Here is a 17,012-nt window from a genome sequence, read left to right on the forward strand (position 1 = left end):
TGTTCTTTTTGGGTGGGATTCCGTAAGGTACTGGCAATTAAGGTTACACAATTAAAGTCTGTTAGTGTTCTTGCACAACAAAGCCGCTTCTCCCACAAATTGCATTTTTTTGCAGTAAGGAAAGTGACAGGAAAATGCACTGGAAAGTGTGGGAGAATTATTATTATTATTTATTTATTTATACCCCACCTTCTTCCCTGACAGGGGTGCCATGTCAGGGGTACCATGTCATCTAACCTCCCTGCAAACAGAATACAGCAGAATGAATGCTCGTTAAACAGCAAATATTGCCATGTCTCCCTGCAAACAAATCAGGATGAATGCTCAATAAACAGGTCATCTGGAAGTACCCATAAATGAATAGGTGCACACAATAATACCCTCTCCAGACAGCACAATATGAGGTAGCACACAGCAGCATGTTCCTATTTCTATTATCAAAATTAGCATGAGGTCATAGAAGTGAAAGCTGATGTGTTTCATTTCTTAAGGTTGCTGGCTAGGTTTCTTTTCTTTTTTTTCTTACCATATCATGAATGCACATTTGGCTCAACTGTGTAACTCTTTTATTGTAGTAAGTTACTGACTGAAGAAATGCTGAATCAGGCAACTTTAATTTTATGATAAAAATTTCCTTGGGCTAAAGTAATTAGTGCCAACTTCATTCTCATATATATATATATATATATATATATATATATATGCTTTCTGTGCTGTTTTTCTACCAAGTCTTGTTTGCAGTAATTGGACTGAATAGTGTCCCATGGTGGGAACTTTGGCAGGCAGAGGCAAGAGGACAGGAGAGAGATTTCTAGATGGAAAGGACAACTTGCGCATGTGCCTGTGTACATATGTGATTTGGCTGGAAGATGACATCAGACTAATGAAGTCCATAAATTTGTGGCTTCCTGAGCCACATAGGGAGAATTTTTTAAAAAAACAAAAACACCACAAAAGCCTGTTATTCCATTGTTTAAAAAAATGATGTTAAAGATCTGGGGGAGATGAGGTTTCTTAAAAAACAACAGAAAAGTATATCTCCATGACAAAATGAGAACGAAAGTCATGTATAATATACAATAGGGTCACACTCAAGTTGTGCTTACATATCTTCTTGGCCACCTGAATAAGCCTTAAGGCAGGTGTGGCTGCCTTGTTGCCTTTTAGTTATTGCTTGACTACAACTCCGGTCATCGCTGACCATTGGCTATGCTGGTCGGAGCTGATGAGAATTAACATTCCACAACATCTGGAGAACACATTAGCCACCCCTGCCTTAAGGTGCTACTGTCATAGGCCACTTGACCATGTGAATATCAAAGAGAGAGGAAATCACATTGTGGTGACGTAACTCAAATTGTGTTGTGGAAGTTATCCCCCTCTATCTGGGAATAAGCACCACTGAGTAAACATGCATAGGATGGCACTGTCAGTGTCCTCATAATTACCTGTTCCTTCCTGTTTATCAGCATCTCCGAGCAATGAGAACAATAATCTCTTCTTGGAAACAGCCCACATTGCTTGAACAGAAAGATGTTTTGGCTCTAAGCAAAATGCACGTCTCTTCTATCCATAGCGACCCTGGGCAGTGTTAAGGGCCTTTTCCACTTGAGTTTTCCTCGTGTGGGATGCTGCATGTGCATGTATGTTGTCCATGTGACTGTTACTGCCTCATAGGAAGCTGTGCCTTTTTAGTGATCAGGATGGTAACAGTTTTCTGTCTCTAAGGCCATGTGTATACCCTTAGAGAATTGTCATCAGATCATCATTACAACCACCATCCTGCTTAAGTTCATGATCCTGGGGGGAGGTTTCTGAGTGTACATTGCAACTATTCAGGGCGGCAAAATACTTTGATGGGTAGGTAGGAAAGGATAGGAAGAGTGGAAGTGCTGAGCAAAGAAGCAATGGGGAAGAGCAGGCAGGAGTAACAGAATAAATAGCAGTTTAAGAAGCAGAGACCCAAGTGAGGGTGCTTTTTTGGGGGTAGTATTTCATATTCTTTTATTCACATATAAAACCTTTTCAGAGCAGCTTCCATTCCAGATAAAAATCATATGAATTCAAATGGCATAAATGGTGGAAGAGGAAAGGCAGAGGATTGAGGGAAGAGATTTAGAAGAAGTAGGGATCTGCGGAAAGGGGAAGCCAGGGAGAATGAAGAGCTGGAATAAATTACTGCAGAAGGTTTAAGGTCAGGAAGAAATGGTGGGTTCTTGGTAGGAAGTATGTGCATAATGAATAAATGTGGAAGCCAGAAAACAGGGAGCCAGGGAATGTAGCTAGCTCTAAGAAACTGGGGAGAGTTTCCCACATTTCATATTGTTATGCCTGCCCCCACTCCAAGCAGCGAGATGTTCCAGGGGTACAGGTTTGCTTTCTTTGGAAGAAAGGCATATTACTGTTTGAGGGTAATGTTTGAGGGTTTTCAATATAGACAGATGGGTAAAGGTTGAGCATAGATAGAGGCCTGGCCAATACATTTTTGCACCTGTGGAAAAATGCAAAATGGTGCCTCCCTCCCCGCCAGGGAAAAAGGGGTGAGTGAAGATCTACATTGGGAACAAGGGGGGGAAGAAAGTTCTACACCTGGATCTGCTGCCCCTGTGGATCCTGCCACCTGAGGCAACAGCCTCGCCTTGCCCCATGGGAGGGCCAGCCCTGGATGAAGCCACAGTTTAAACACTCCATCATACATCCAAATATGCCATCCCACATCAGAGCTCCACAAAGTGTATCCTTTAATGCTGTTAATTTACAGAGTTAAAAGTATTAACAACACATGATATTAAATATGGCACCTGCAGTGAAACTGGTGTTTTAACAAAGATTAAAGCCAATTGTGGAATAACGTAAGAATTGCAGTAACTGCTCTGGTTCGCCAGAAGCAGCTTAGTCATTCTGGCCACATGACCCGGGAGCTGTACGCCCTCGGCCAATAAAGCGAGATGAGTGCCGCAACCCCAGAGTCGGTCACAACTGGACCTAATGGTCAGGGGTCCCTTTACCTTTACCTTTACCTTTACCTTTACCTTTACCTTTAAGAAGAGCTCACCCCATCGTGGAGATTGAAACTGCTGACCTGGTTAGCGGCTTAGTCATGCTGGCCACATGACCAGGAAGCTGTCTGCAGACAAACACCGGCTCCCTCGATCAGTAAAGCAAGATGAGCGCCGCAACCCCAGAGTCGTCCACAACTGGACTTAATGGTCAAGGGTCCCTTTACCTTTAGCTTTAAGAAGAGCTCTGCTGGATCATACCAAAGGCCCATTCAGTCCAGCATCCTGTGCTTACAGTAGCCAGGCAGATGCCAAACATGTTATTTTTTTCTGTCCAGGCAGGGATTTTGTTGTTTAGTCATGTCCGATTCTTCGTGACCCCATGGACCAGAGCATGCCAGGCACTCCTGTCTTCCACTACCTCCCGCAGTTTCATCAAATTCATGTTGGTAGTTTTGAGAACATTGTCCAACCATCTTGTCCTCTGTTGTCCCCTTCATACCTAAATTAAATGATCATTGTCTGGGATGGTGGGAAGTCTAACTCTGTTCCACTCAAGGAATTCCTTTCTTTAACCATTTAGCTCTCATTCAAACACATCCCCTAAATATCCTGGACTACTCACACTCTTTTGGCAAATCCAGGAACTTGTAACCCTCCAGATTTCGAACAGAGCAGATGGATTTTTAGCAGCAGGTACCAGATTCTGGTAGTGATAAATCAGTTAATGCTTTAATCCTCCATCTCTCACTCATATCAAGAAGAGCCTGCCTATTTCAAAAGCACTACCTTCTGGCCAATTGCTAACACTTGGAAAGCCTGCTAGGACAACACGACAGAGAAAGTGTTGTGATCACACTTGCGATGGGATTAAAAATTGAGCAGCTGTACCGCGAATGGCGGCGGTAGGAGGGGCATTTGGACAACTAAGTGCTGTTAATTTCCTTTTGAGATTTGTTTTCTCTTCTTCCCCAACCTGTTGTTGGCTGTGTGTCGTTCACAGTAATGTACCGCTGCGCTTTTAAAACTGCTTCGCTCTCCCGTCGCCGCCCTGTTCCCGAAGATGTCTGCTGCGAAGTATTCAAGGCAAAGGGACTTTTTCTAGCAAACTTCGCCGCGAAAAGTTCGCGCGTTGCCGCCTTCGCCACGAGCCCCTCAGTTCTCCCGCTTGTCCCGCCCCCAGCCTCCCACCGCCCAGTGGCTGAGAAGACCCTCCAACCCTAAACCTTATTCGCATTGCAGACCCTCTCGCGGTGCAGCGAATAAGCGTGTCAGGAGCGGATCTGTTCGCAAAGGCGAGCGAACCAAGGAGCTACTCCTGCTGCGCCTCTAGCAACGAATCGCGCTCTGTAAGCCTGGATTTTAGCCGTTGGTTAGCGGCCTGCCCTTACGCACTGCTGGGGAGCAAGTCCCACTGAATTCTGCGGGGCTTACTCATGCGTAAGCGCGCAGCCCGGACGCAACGCGCGTGTATTGGGCACATAGGGAACAGGGCGTTCCGCGCGTCTTGCTTCCGAGTAAACACATATCAAAGCCGGGAGCTCGACGCAGTGGCGTAGCGTGGGGGGTGCAGGGGGGGCCGGCCGCACCGGGCGCAACATCTGGGGTTAGGGCAAATCCATGGGTTAGGGGGCGCAAATCCACGGGTCAGGGGGCGCAAATTACTTGCCTTGCCCCGGGTGCTGACAACCCACGCTACGCCACTGGCTCGACGCGCCTCGCCGGCTTCTCGGAGAATCGCGGCGCTCCGCTAGCCAGCAACCCCCCAAGTGCGCAACTCAGACCCGATTAGCTTCTCAGATCGCTGCGATGGAGAGGTGGCGGCATGCCTGGATAAAGGGGGACGTGCAGTGTACGTAGAGACACACACACACGGCACGATCCACTCTGCACCGCTTGTTTAACATGGCAGCCCTGCGAGAGCCCCAGATAAGGCGCGCCACACACGCGCTGCCTGCCTGCCTGGCTTCCCAGCGGGCTGGCCAGGAGCCATCAGCATCTCGGCTGCTTTGGGAAAGGTGAGGACGCCTAAAGAGAGCGGACTCCCACCCCAGCGACAGGCAGGATGGAGGTGGAACGCTGGGTGGAGGGGAGGAACGTCCCCTCCATCTCTCCTTCCAACCTCAGGTTTTTTTTTTTTTCGGTGTGTCTACTGTGGATTTGGAAAATCTCGGCTCAGTTAATCCGTTTCAACATCTGTGCCTCCTCTCTCGCCTCTGCTAGCGCTCTCTCTCTCTCTCTCTCTCTCTCTCTCTGTGTGTGTAGGTGTACACCAAGCTTCTCGGCAACAACTGATCAAATGCAATACACCAGCAACCCTTTTATTGCTATTGTGATGATTTATTGTTATTGGGTGCGTGTGTGTGTGTGTGTGTTCAACCCCGCCCCTAAAAACAAAACAAAACACGCCGCTCTAATAAAGCTGCTACAGATTCTAGCAACATTATTTTGTCCCTTCTTTAACATGCAGATCACAGATAAATTTCAGCGCTGGAAAATTGCAGGCTTTTTTTTTTTTTTAAAGAGAGAGCACAATATTGACAAATCGCACGGAGGGGGTCGATGTGGTTGGTGTTTGTCAGGGTTGCTAGAGCGGAGAAGAGAGGCGACCTGCTTCGTTGGGGAACCTTCTAACCGTTTGTTACTTTTTTGAAAAAAACCCGTAAACCCCCATTTTACCTACCACGATCCCCCCTCCCCACTTTTTTTTTCCATGCAAGCCAGATTCAGCTTGCCTTCTTGACGTCATGTCTGTAGAAAATGTTTCAGCAGCGGCAGCGGCAAAAACCCACCGCCAGGCGCAGTGAGCCGAGGGGAGGGGAGCGAGGGGCAGAGGGAGGCATGTTAAACTTTCAGATCAAGTCCTCCGGCTCCTAAAAAAAGCGAGGGGAGGGGCTTGCTGCTGCCGCCGCCGCCGCAGCTGGAACATCTGGAAGTGTTCATGGTGTCTGTCTGTCTGTCTAAAGGAGGAAGGAGGGGAGGGGGAGAGAAGCGGGAGCGAGTCTTCTGCTGAGGGAGGGGAGGGAGTGAGGGGCTGGGACTAGCGCTCTCTCGCTCTCTCTGCAGAAACAGCTCCCTGCCAACAGAGCGCGCGGAATTGGCTTCGAAGAGGAGAAGCAGCCGCCTTGGAACAGCTCTTCGAGGTCGCCTTTTTCTCTCAGCCCCGCTTGCTTCCCTCTCCTAGTTGGTGGATCTAAGCAAGAAAGACACTTGAACCCTCCTGAGATATTCTCTCTCCCCACCCCCCACCCCGCTCCAGCACCCTTCTTGGATGCGTATGAGTGTCCCCCCTCCCCTGCCCTCGGCTGTTTTCTCCCACCTTCCTTTCCCTTGCTGATCTTTTCTCCTCTCCCCCCACCGTCTCCTCTTTTTAAAACAAACAAACAATAAAGATCTAAAGGAGCCGCTTCTCCTTCTGCCGCTTCTCGACGGTGTGAGCAGCGGCCAGAGGTGCTGGGCTCAATTCTTTGGCAGGGTCCCGGATGTTCTCTGAGGATGCTTTGCAATTGCACTAAAGGAGGCAGTAGTGGAAAGGATCAGTTTTTGGGCTTTGATGCAATCATGGGAATCAGGTAATAACCGAACGGGGGAATTTTAATCGTCGCAGAAGCTCCGGTTTCTTCCGTGAACTGTTCACCCCATCTGCTGTTGCTTTTTCTTTTCTTTTTTTTCTTTTGGATTTGGAGGAATTAAAACCCTGGACTCCTGCTTGGGTTGTTTTTTTGGGGGGTGCTCCTCGTTCCTCTACTTAAATGGTCAATGAAAACAAGAGGATGTACATCCCAGAAGAAAACCACCAAGGTAAGACTGGGGGGGTCTCTGGATAGAGGTTGTCTCCCCCCTCCCTCTCCTCCCCCCTCTCCCCCTTACTGTCCTTTCCTTCTTCTGAAGATGCTGGAGAAAGCAACGTGAAGAGCGGGAGGGGAAAGGGTGGTGGGAGATGGTCCTCCGCCGCCACCACGCAGATGGGACCGCGGGTGACTTGAGGAGAGATCTGATGCAGTGATCTTGTTAAGGCTGGTGGTCGCGGGAAACAAAACAAGCCCACCAAGCAACCCCCCCCACGCTTTTTCTCCCCCAGCCTTATCCTTGGCCAGCAATATTAAGCAAGGCAAAGTTGCTTTCTGGTGGTGGAAGAGCGTGTGGAGCTGGCAGGAGGGACGTCCAGGAGTTTGCAAGACCGAGGGTTGTTGCTTCAGTTCTCGTCGTCGTTGCCTCTTCCAGGGCGGGCTAACCTTCCTCATAAAAAAAAACTACCATGTTTTTGGAAGCATGGGGGAGTTGGGGTCATTTTCGGGGCCCCTCCCAATCCCCATTCCCTTCAGGATTTTGCAGCCCGATCCAGTGCATGTTTGCTCGGAAGTAACTTCCACTAAGTTCAACTCCAAAGGAAAGGGCTGTGTGGTGGCCGTCTGCAGTCCTACGTACCCACTTACCCACAATTGAATGCAGTGGAGTTTACTTCCAAGTACGTCCGCATAGCCTTGCGCTGTTAGTAGAGGAAGTGGAACATTCTTAGGGATATCTGGGGTGGCAATGCCTCAACAGTTGGGAAGCAAAGCTATCGATCTCTTTCCCACCTCATTAATTGGAACCTAATTGCAACGTCTCGAAATTCCTTGCCCAAGAGAGGGCCGCCTAGGCTGCCAACCCAGTTACTTGTGAGTAAGCCCCATTGAACTCGATGAGACTTAAATATATGACTGCGCTGTTGGAGACTCTTTACCTCCCTCTGCTATTCTCTGCCACCCATCACTCAGAGCACTGTGGCCTCCTTTTCATAGGTAGAAGGCAAATCCTGACGCCAGACAGACACAGGAGGGCTGCTGAGTATGTGTGTTACCTACATGTTATATACCCCAAAAGAGGGAGACCTCCTGCTGTGGTGGTGATTGCTTTTTAAACATTGAAAATATGGAAGACCCTTCCTTTTCTGTGGCCATCCAAGCCAAACATCCCTGGAGGTGCTTTTAAGAGCAGCTTGTGGGACCAGATCAACAAGGGTGGTTGGGAGATAACTTTTTCTTCTTTTCTTTTAACTCTCCAAGTTATTATTGTCTCCTGGCAGTCCCCTCCAAAGGGGTTGTGATTTGGACCCTTCTGGTTAGCTTCTACTGGGTGGTTCCAACCCCACCCCTCTTGCTTAGATAGATGTACCAAAGAAACCCATCATCATTGTCTTAGTAGAGAGAAGTCTGCTGGCAGCTGTGTGTGTGTGTGTGTGTGTGTGTGTGTGTGTGTGCTTGTGCACATGCATGTCCTTAAGACCCTTGTTCTTTCCATCTTCTCTGCACTCCCTGATAAGGCAGGCTGCCCCTTACCTTTCCTCTTACCACCTGTCATTGCTCCTGTCATCTCACCCAGTAGCACCAGAGTGTTGAGATTCTTGGCACTGTGTGTCAGAGGGTAGGAAGCAAGCAGTTATCTCCATGTGGAAATAGATCAATCCAGAGTATCTCCAGTTTAGTTTTCTTTCAAGTATAGGGATCTCAAGGTACCAAAGATAGGAAAGGCAGTTGGAGTTGACAGCACTGAACCAATGGCTCAGATACTTATTCTTTCAAAGTGGGAAATATATGTTCTTGAACTCTTTCTTTGCTTAGCCCTAAAGGGATTTAGGCTGCAATCCTATATCCGCTTACTTGGGGCCCTCTTGATTCAACTTGCTGGGCTTACTTTTGAGTAGATTTATATGGGATTTCACTGTTAGTGGCAGAAGGGTGTCCAGGTGGGGTAAAAAAAAAAGAGAGTTCAGGACACCTGCACCTTTTTATAATGGTCTTAAACAAGGAATCTCAGCAGGTGTGACATACCAGAAAGCTCCTACATTCCTTCTCCACATTTCTTAAAAGTGCAGAAGCCCTAGCCCCTTTTACACCTGGGCCATTCTTAAGGAGAGAGTGAAATCTACGTATATAAAAGTGTGCATTTGATTGTGGCACACTTGTGTGTGTGTGTAGATTTTTAAAAAGTTCCAGTGGTCAAAATCTTGTAATACACCGACCTGAAAAGATTTTTTTTTTGTCATCACCATACCATAACAAGTACCCCAAAAAGGTGAGAGGCTGGGTCCGTTGCATCTCGTGCCCTGTTTTGCTTTTGTCTTCTTAGCCATGTGCTTCTGTCACGCACTAGTATGTGTGTGCTTTGTGCTTTGCTGCTGACATCGCTACTGATAAGTGGACCAAAGCTCGGCCTCCATAGCAATATGCCAAATGCTATGGCAACCTGAATCCAGCTCCCTACTTACCAGCTGCAGTGATTATATAATATAGAGAGAGCAGGGTTGCCATCCCTCCTTTCTTGCTGCAGATTAATTTCTTGTTGCTCCCAGGCAAAAGGCAACACTTTTGCAGTGAAACTCCACATTTTGTGGCGGGAGGAACACTATAATAATTTGTGTTTATTTGACCCCCCCCCATAACATGACATGAGGGTTAAACCCGAAAATGATCACAAATAAAGAACCATCTGTAAACGTTACATTTCTTGAAGGTCTTTTTGAAAACTTCCATCCTCACTAATAACCCTTTGCCTGATTTTAAACAATACAGTTATTCGTCACAAGTTTGCTACCTTTTTCCTCCAAAGGTCTCAGCCCCTAGGTTTTATAAGGATGGTCTCCATAGATTTTGTAGCCCAAACTATGTATTGGTTTGCAGTGATGATGGCGAAGAACAAAATTTACAACACACTAATTCTGGGATAGAGCGGTATAATTAGAGCAAAAGTGTTGAAAGGAAAGGATTAGAAAGATTATTGTAGAGGGAGAATCTGGCTGCCCATCTTTGCATTGGAAAAGTCTAATTTCAGGGGACTAGAATTTCTCAGGTAACATTTCCCCAGCAGTTTCCAGCACATAAATGAATTCTTAGCACACACGCACACACACATGATAACCTGTGTGATAACTTTGGATAAGATGAATCGGAGTAGGCCTCACCTGTCCTTTATTGTTGTGCTCATACCAACCAACTAATTTACCTGACTTTCTGAACTGGAACTTAGGGAGTCAGCAAGCCACATGATAAGGCACTGGAAACTATATAATACAAACAGGAGAGTTTTGTTGTGATCCATCCCCACCACTTAGTTTCTTAATTATAAAAATATGTGTTCTTTTTACATTGTTCTTTTTATTTAATATTTTTTTCTTTCCTACACTTTACCATAGGGTCCCAGAATGGGTTACAACAATAAAATATACAATTATAAAACAAAGTTGTGACCCTAAAACTTAAAAAAGCATTCTCATTCTATAGCTTACAGACAGAAATGTTATTAATATTTGGATTTAGCAGGACCCAGTACAATTTCTATTCCTCATTTATTGCAGGGAAAAAGAGGAGTTGTCTGTTACTATTTTTTTAAAATAAAAATAATCCTTCTGCATGTTTAATTGTCCCACCTAATAAACAATATTTTCAGGGGTGTGTGTGGAAATAATTACTTTTGACTGTTGAGCATATGTCTTTTTAGAATATATGTGTTTTTTTGTGCTGGATGATTGAGGACGTACAAGAAAAAGCTTTTACAACCAGCTACATCATATTTAAAGTGGTTGTGGGATTCAGAATCAACTCAGATAGGTATCAGTAAGGTGTTTTATTTTGAACACTTTGCACTGGTAAAACTACAGAGTGGATTAATTAGGGAGGAGGGATCTTGATTTGCAATCCTCTATACACAGTATGGAGTGCCTGGAGGTCAGCTGACCCATTTGAGTTACAAACTATAATTTCAGGTGTGCTTCAGAGCTTGTCAGTACATGGTGCTGGCTATATCATGTTGACAGAGAAAGGGGCTGTTATCTGGGGAAACATGCTGGCCCAAGAGTTAAGCAATGAGCCTTTCAGCTATTTCACGACAGGATTATGAAGAGGGGCATGGTGATGGATGGTGCTGTGGGGATTCTACCTCTGCCAGAAGGTGGTGCTACAGGGCTAAGGAGTAAAAAAAATCCTAAGTAATTGGAAAGCTCAGATCATATCCCACTCTCCTGGGAATCCTGGGGACTGCAGTTCTGTGAGAGGCAATAGGTGCAAGGGATCTCCAAACAAATTATCAACAACCTCATCAAACTATGTGCTCCAGAAATCATTGGTCATGATGGGGAGCAATGATAGTTAAAAGTGATAGAAAGCTTGCATACATTTTCAGTGTAGATGTGTCCCGATTGTCAGGAGAGATTGCTTACCGATACTTGCCCATCCTATATTAATAAATGATCTACGCTAAAGGCAGGACTCTCTGTTCTTCATAGACAAGATTCTCTAAACGATTTATGCAAAAACACCCGGAATGCTTTCTGCTCACTTTTGGTTTTTGCTTATGTTATGCCATTTCAGCAGATTCCGACTGGTTTCTTATGCTACCAGAACTAGGGCTTTTTGGGACGTATTCAAAACTAGGTCATCTTGTGGTCTCTTCCCCCTCCCACTTTTTATTGAAATTGTTCCTCATCAGTCTTCCCTGCGCCCCAGTCCCCAAATAACTTTCTTAACTATGTTACATAAAGGGATTTAGTCAGGATGCTACACATCAGGTTACTCTCCCGTCTTCTATAAGTCTTTGTAAACAAGTACCGGTAATATATTCCTAGCAGAGGAGAAGCCACCATTTAAAGAGTGAAAGATTTTAGGCCTTAATTTCATATGTAAAAATTACCAGTGCATTTCCCCAAAGTTCATAATTTATGGTTGACTTTTGTTTCATCCTGTTACAACACAAGCTCACTAGAAATCCATCTACTCGTTAATTCACTCTCGCTATTTCTTTCCTATGTTCAGCTCGACAACCTGACGTTGGACATTTTTACAATCCAGTCTTAAAGTGTGCTTCACCAGCATGAAAATTGTTAGGGTGGAGCATAAGTACAGCTACATCATTCTTTTTTAAAAAAAATTATTCCAAGTAACATTTTTACAGATCAGTTTCATTTGCTGAGACATTAGTGTTACATTAGGAAGAAAATGGGGAGAGAGGTAGAGGGGGGAAAGGCGAGTGGGGGTGGGGTCGGGTGGCGATGTTTCTATTTTACTTAATATATGTGTGGGGTTTCGTGTCAGCATCACTTGTGCAGGTTCTCTGCTATTCGCTTGTGAAGTACAGCTACATCATTCTGATTACATCGCATATTATGACATAGCAGTATCCAAGCACCATTATGACATTGTTGCAGTATTAATCGCAGGCGTTTAGTGTTTGGGATGGAAGTGACTTCTCAGAAATTATGCTGATAATCTCTCATCTTAAATTGTGGTTTTTGTTTTGAGTTGCTGTGATTAAAAATCATGCGGTGTGATATATATTCGAAATTAAATTTGCCCCTAAATTTAAGAATTTATTGGATTGAGGTTAGGGTTATGAAGTTAGATGATGTTTATGCATCTAATTGTGAGGACATATATTTTTAGTTTTGTAAATGCTGGGCTCATATGCACACTGACCTCAGAGTAAACTCAATTGAACACAGTGGGCTTTACTTTTGAGTAAATATGTGTGTTTTGAGTAAAGATTGTGTTGCACTTCTAAGTACCCTCAGGTGCAGCCATTTAAGAGGTCCCCCTCTATCACTGGTTGTAAGGAGGAATTAAAAGTAATAACCAACAGGTGCTGCTTTTTGTTTTTGTTGCAGTTAATCTTGAATATATATCCAAAAGCAACCCTTTGAATTTTGTTTGCTTGCTGAGTGTAAATGTGCTGGCGAACAAAATTACTGCAACATGTTATACGTGGGGCTGCCTCTGAAGACAGTTTGGAAACTGAGGCTGGTGCAGAATTCAGCGGCCAGGTTGCTCACTGGGGCAAGACGGTTTGAGCATGTTACACCGATTCTGGCCTGACTGCACTGGCTGACAGTTAGTTTCCAGGCCCAATTCAACGTACTGCTTTTGACCTATAGCGCCTTAAACGGCTCAGAACCGCAATACCTCAAGAATGGCCTCTTCTTATAGGAACTGATTCAAACCCTGCAATCATCATCTGAGGCCCTTCTTTGTGTGCCTCCTCCATGAATGGTCTGGAGGTTGGAGGTACGAGAGTGGGCATTTTCTGCAGTGGCTCCTCATTTTTTGAATGCTCTCTCCTGGAAGGCTTGCCTGACTCCTTCATTCCATATCTTTAGACTCCAGGAGAAAAACATTCCTCTTCTCCCAAACCTTTGGCTAATTAAACAATTGATGGTCTTTTAAACTGTGTGTGCGTAGGGGAGTTATCATTTTTGTTTGTTTCTATGTTATGTATTTATGCGTTTTTATATTGCAAACCACCCTGTGATCCTTGGATGAAGGGTGGTACATAAATTTAATAACAAACAAACAAACAAACAAACAAACAAACAAACAAACAGTCTTTGCTATAATTCTATAGCCAATGATTACTTAGTCTTTACCCTCAAACTGTAACATTACCATTTGGGAGCTAAAAAATTAGAATGCATAACTGAGACTCCCAGGAAGGTGATGGTGGGCAAACAGCTGATGGACAGGGAAAGGACAAGAGGGGTTGTGTATAAATTATTGCTGTGATCTTTGGTGCTGGAGAACCACAAAAGAAAAGGGTTATTCCCATCCTCATCTGGTCGAGTGTCCGCCTTTACAGAGACCCATCCTGTGTATATGAAGGGCTGTCCAGTCCAAGTCTGGTTTAAAGATGAAGAACCATAAGGAGGGAGAGCAGGAGGGGTCTTGAAGTTGCTCACAGTTTGCCACTTGAGCAGTGAACTGAGTAGGCAGACACAGAGGTCACCTGGTCACAGTCTTGTTCCCTGCTATGTGAGATGTATTCTGTTTCTATTTAAATCATAGCAATTGTTTCTAAATGTACATGTAGACATGTAAATTAGCATGTGCAAATTGTTATGCAAATCATTGTCCTCTTCTTTGGAAATGTGTACCTGGATACCCTAGTGTCAAGTCGTCTTGTGCTATAAGACGTTTCCAGACTTCTGTTGTTTGGGGGTAGGATTCAAGCACAAATTCAGGCTGCAGAATTATAGTTGCTTGGGAGATCTTGTTCAACAAATCCAGTTCCCCAAAAGATTGAACAATAAGGAAAGTGATGGGAAATGCATAAGAAAATGTAGGATAATATAGCTTTGGTGCAACATCATTTAACCGGCACACAAATCAGAACAAGTGCTCATTTAATAGCCAATGTTGCCTCATCTCCCTGCAAACAAATCAGCATGAATGCTCAATAAATATGTTGTTTGGAAGCGCCCTTAGCTACTGTCATTGTATTTCTTTCTTTTTCTGTTTTCGCACAACAGAATGGAAAAGGCGAAATGCAAAGATCACTTGTGGGACAGGAGCATAAGGAAATGACAAATGTGTTCCCCGACCCAAAGTGTCCTACATAAAAAGCAGCTTTATAACCATGCTGGAGTTATAAGTGAACTGCAGCTGTACTTCTGTGCTCATTTTGGTCCTTCTGAAATCATGGCTGAACAGTAACACTGATGCGTGCATGTATTCAGAGGCATTCTGCACTCAACTCACCATAAAAGGATTTTTTTAAAAAAAAAGATGGCAAGCTTCGAGATAGAAGTTTTATTTAGGTTAGGCAACTGTCTAAGGGGCTCCTCTAATTGGTTCTAGCAGAGCTTTTCCTCTAGTGGCAACTCCGTTTAAACTCTTTAAGGTCGAATAAATTGCTCTGTAATGCTAAAAAAAAACCCAAACCCCACATATATACAGATGTTCCCAAAATGAGTAATCACCTTCTCTGCTCCCCCCCCCCCCCAAGTACCACAGGTTGTATTGAAGAATGGCTAATTGAAATATATTTTTATGGTTCAGGAACAGGGATATGTACTTCTCTTTAAAAGGGATCCAGCAGTATTGTTTCCTCCTTGTTTTCATTCCTCTCTTAGTCTATCTGAATTCAGATATTTCAATTGGGGTGGGGGCACTCACATAGTAAAGTCCTCCCAGGGCTACAGCACTTCAGAATGTGGATGAAGGAATGGCATATCTATCTATCTATCTATCTATCTATAATATTGGTCTTGGTCTGCTGAGACTTTAACACCTACTAAGATGGCTTTTATAGTGTTGATTTTCATACTGCTGTTCTTTTGATTGTTGCTTAATTATTTTATTATGTTGATTGTTTCTTTATGAACCCCCCTTGAAATGCTTACTGAAGGGTGTAAAGCTACAAAATAAATAGTGCCCTTTATCAAACTCTCCTGCATTTTGAAAGCTAGCAGCTCGGAAAGTCTGTCTTTAGGCTTCTCCCTTATACTCTTGATTTCCATGTTCAGTTTTTTTACACTGAGCAGCATTTAAAAAAGAAAAACATTTCCCTGTCCCTGAACTCTGAAATGGTATATGTCCATTTTCATGATATTTGAACTAGCCCAGTACAGGAACTAACAACAGTTGAGGGTTTGTTACACTTAAGCAACTGTTCATGTGAATGTGACCATACGCAAAATGTGTACTAACTGGGGTTTCATTACTAAACCATACTTTAATTATTACATGTGCTGAATGTTGTGACAATTTCTTATTAACTTGCTGTAACAATATGACGGTTGATTTGACTATGAAATAAAGTGCATTACGCTGAAACTCAAAACAGACTTACTAGTAAGAAGTAACCTCCCTTGAACATGGTGGGACTTCTTTCTGAGTAAGCATGCCTAGGATTGTGCCAGTATTAAATTATTTGTCAGCAGGATGGAATCAATGAATGGCCATTTAATTTAGGCATTGGGCTGAACCCAACTATGCTTTGCTCAGAATTGACCCGCTGAAATTAATGAACTTAAGTTAGCCATGTCAATTAATTTCAATGGGACTACTCTGAGTCAAACTAACATTGGATACAACCCTTGGTTTATTACTATTATCATTGATTATTAGTATTATTCAAGACACTTATTCTAACCCTGTGTATTATTCTGACCATGTACTTTGGTTTAACTCAAGTTAATAATGACATTAAATCATTTAAAGGGTGCATTTCACACAGGAGCTTCCCTCTTAGGGTAAATAGAAGTTTCAGGGTGCAATGTTTCTGTCGGAAAAACAGCTCAGGGGAAAAGAATTAACTTCCTTTCTCCATGCTGTGGCCCTGATCCAGATAGGGGACCCTCGTGGCTGCTTTTTATTATTATAAAAAGACATTTCTAGGCAATCATGCATTTTACATATTGTCTGGTTTGGTCCACTTTATATCTTACAACAACCCTGGACAATAAGTCAGTATTTTTATCCACATAATGCAGACTTGGGGGTCTGGGGTTGAGGCTCAGAAGTGTGGTTTGCAAATTTCACTGCAGATGTGAGATTTGAACTAAGAGCGCTGGCTTTTAGCTGTTGTGCTGAAGTAAATTTCATCTGCAGGGAATGGGGTCAACTAAAAAATAATCACAACTTTCTCATACCCTAAAAGATTACAGGATAGAAGTGGCAATAAAAAAATCCTTCTTCTTTATAAAGGCATCTAATATTTCAATCTGAGGCAAGGGAAAGACTAAGCAAAAAGGTTACAAGTTCAAGGACTCAAACATAATGGCAGGGAGCAGCCTATTTGCTCTTTTTTATATTTTGCTCTAGTCTACATCCAATGCACTATATTACATTGATCAGCTCTCATTTGCTGGCATTTTTAAGCCTTCTGTCCCAAAGGTGCCCCACAAGGTGTGATGACCTGTCTTTCAATTTCAAATCTAGAAGTGAAAGAAGGTGCAGAGTATGGGTACCAACCTTTTTGGGCCAGTGGGCACATTTGGAATTTTTTTTAAATGTCATGAGCACCAGTCACAAAATGGCTGCCATGGGAGTGTGCATAACACAAAATGGCTCCATTGGGCACGTGGCATAACACAGAATTTCTGCCTTATCTAAAAGGGCAGAAAAGTTGACAGGGCCACAAAATGGTGTGAATATGTTCCCTTATCAGCCCCCCATCAATGTGGAAAAGGCACCTAGACCATTCACTGCTGCACTGACACACAGATAAAAGCTCTTTGCACCTCTTGGGTGGGTGTCCAGTCTTGGC

The 17,012-nt window shown here is 43.9% G+C and overlaps 1 protein-coding gene across 1 annotated transcript in view; it reads left to right on the top strand.

The window, feature by feature from the left end:
• Positions 1–5,807: 5,807 nt before the first annotated feature.
• The window catches only part of CACNA1C (calcium voltage-gated channel subunit alpha1 C), a 480,830-nt gene continuing 469,625 nt past the window's right edge, over positions 5,808–17,012 (top strand). Inside the window, exons 1-2 of the mRNA XM_083572199.1 lie at positions 5,808–6,571; positions 6,686–6,800. Of these exons, the coding sequence (XP_083428325.1) occupies positions 6,752–6,800 (49 nt within the window). The 5' untranslated portion in view covers positions 5,808–6,571; positions 6,686–6,751. The remainder of the gene's footprint in view (positions 6,572–6,685; positions 6,801–17,012) is intronic.

This window comes from Podarcis filfolensis (genome assembly GCF_964270895.1).
Source record: "Podarcis filfolensis genome assembly, chromosome: 10".
Lineage (NCBI taxonomy): Eukaryota > Metazoa > Chordata > Lepidosauria > Squamata > Lacertidae > Podarcis > Podarcis filfolensis.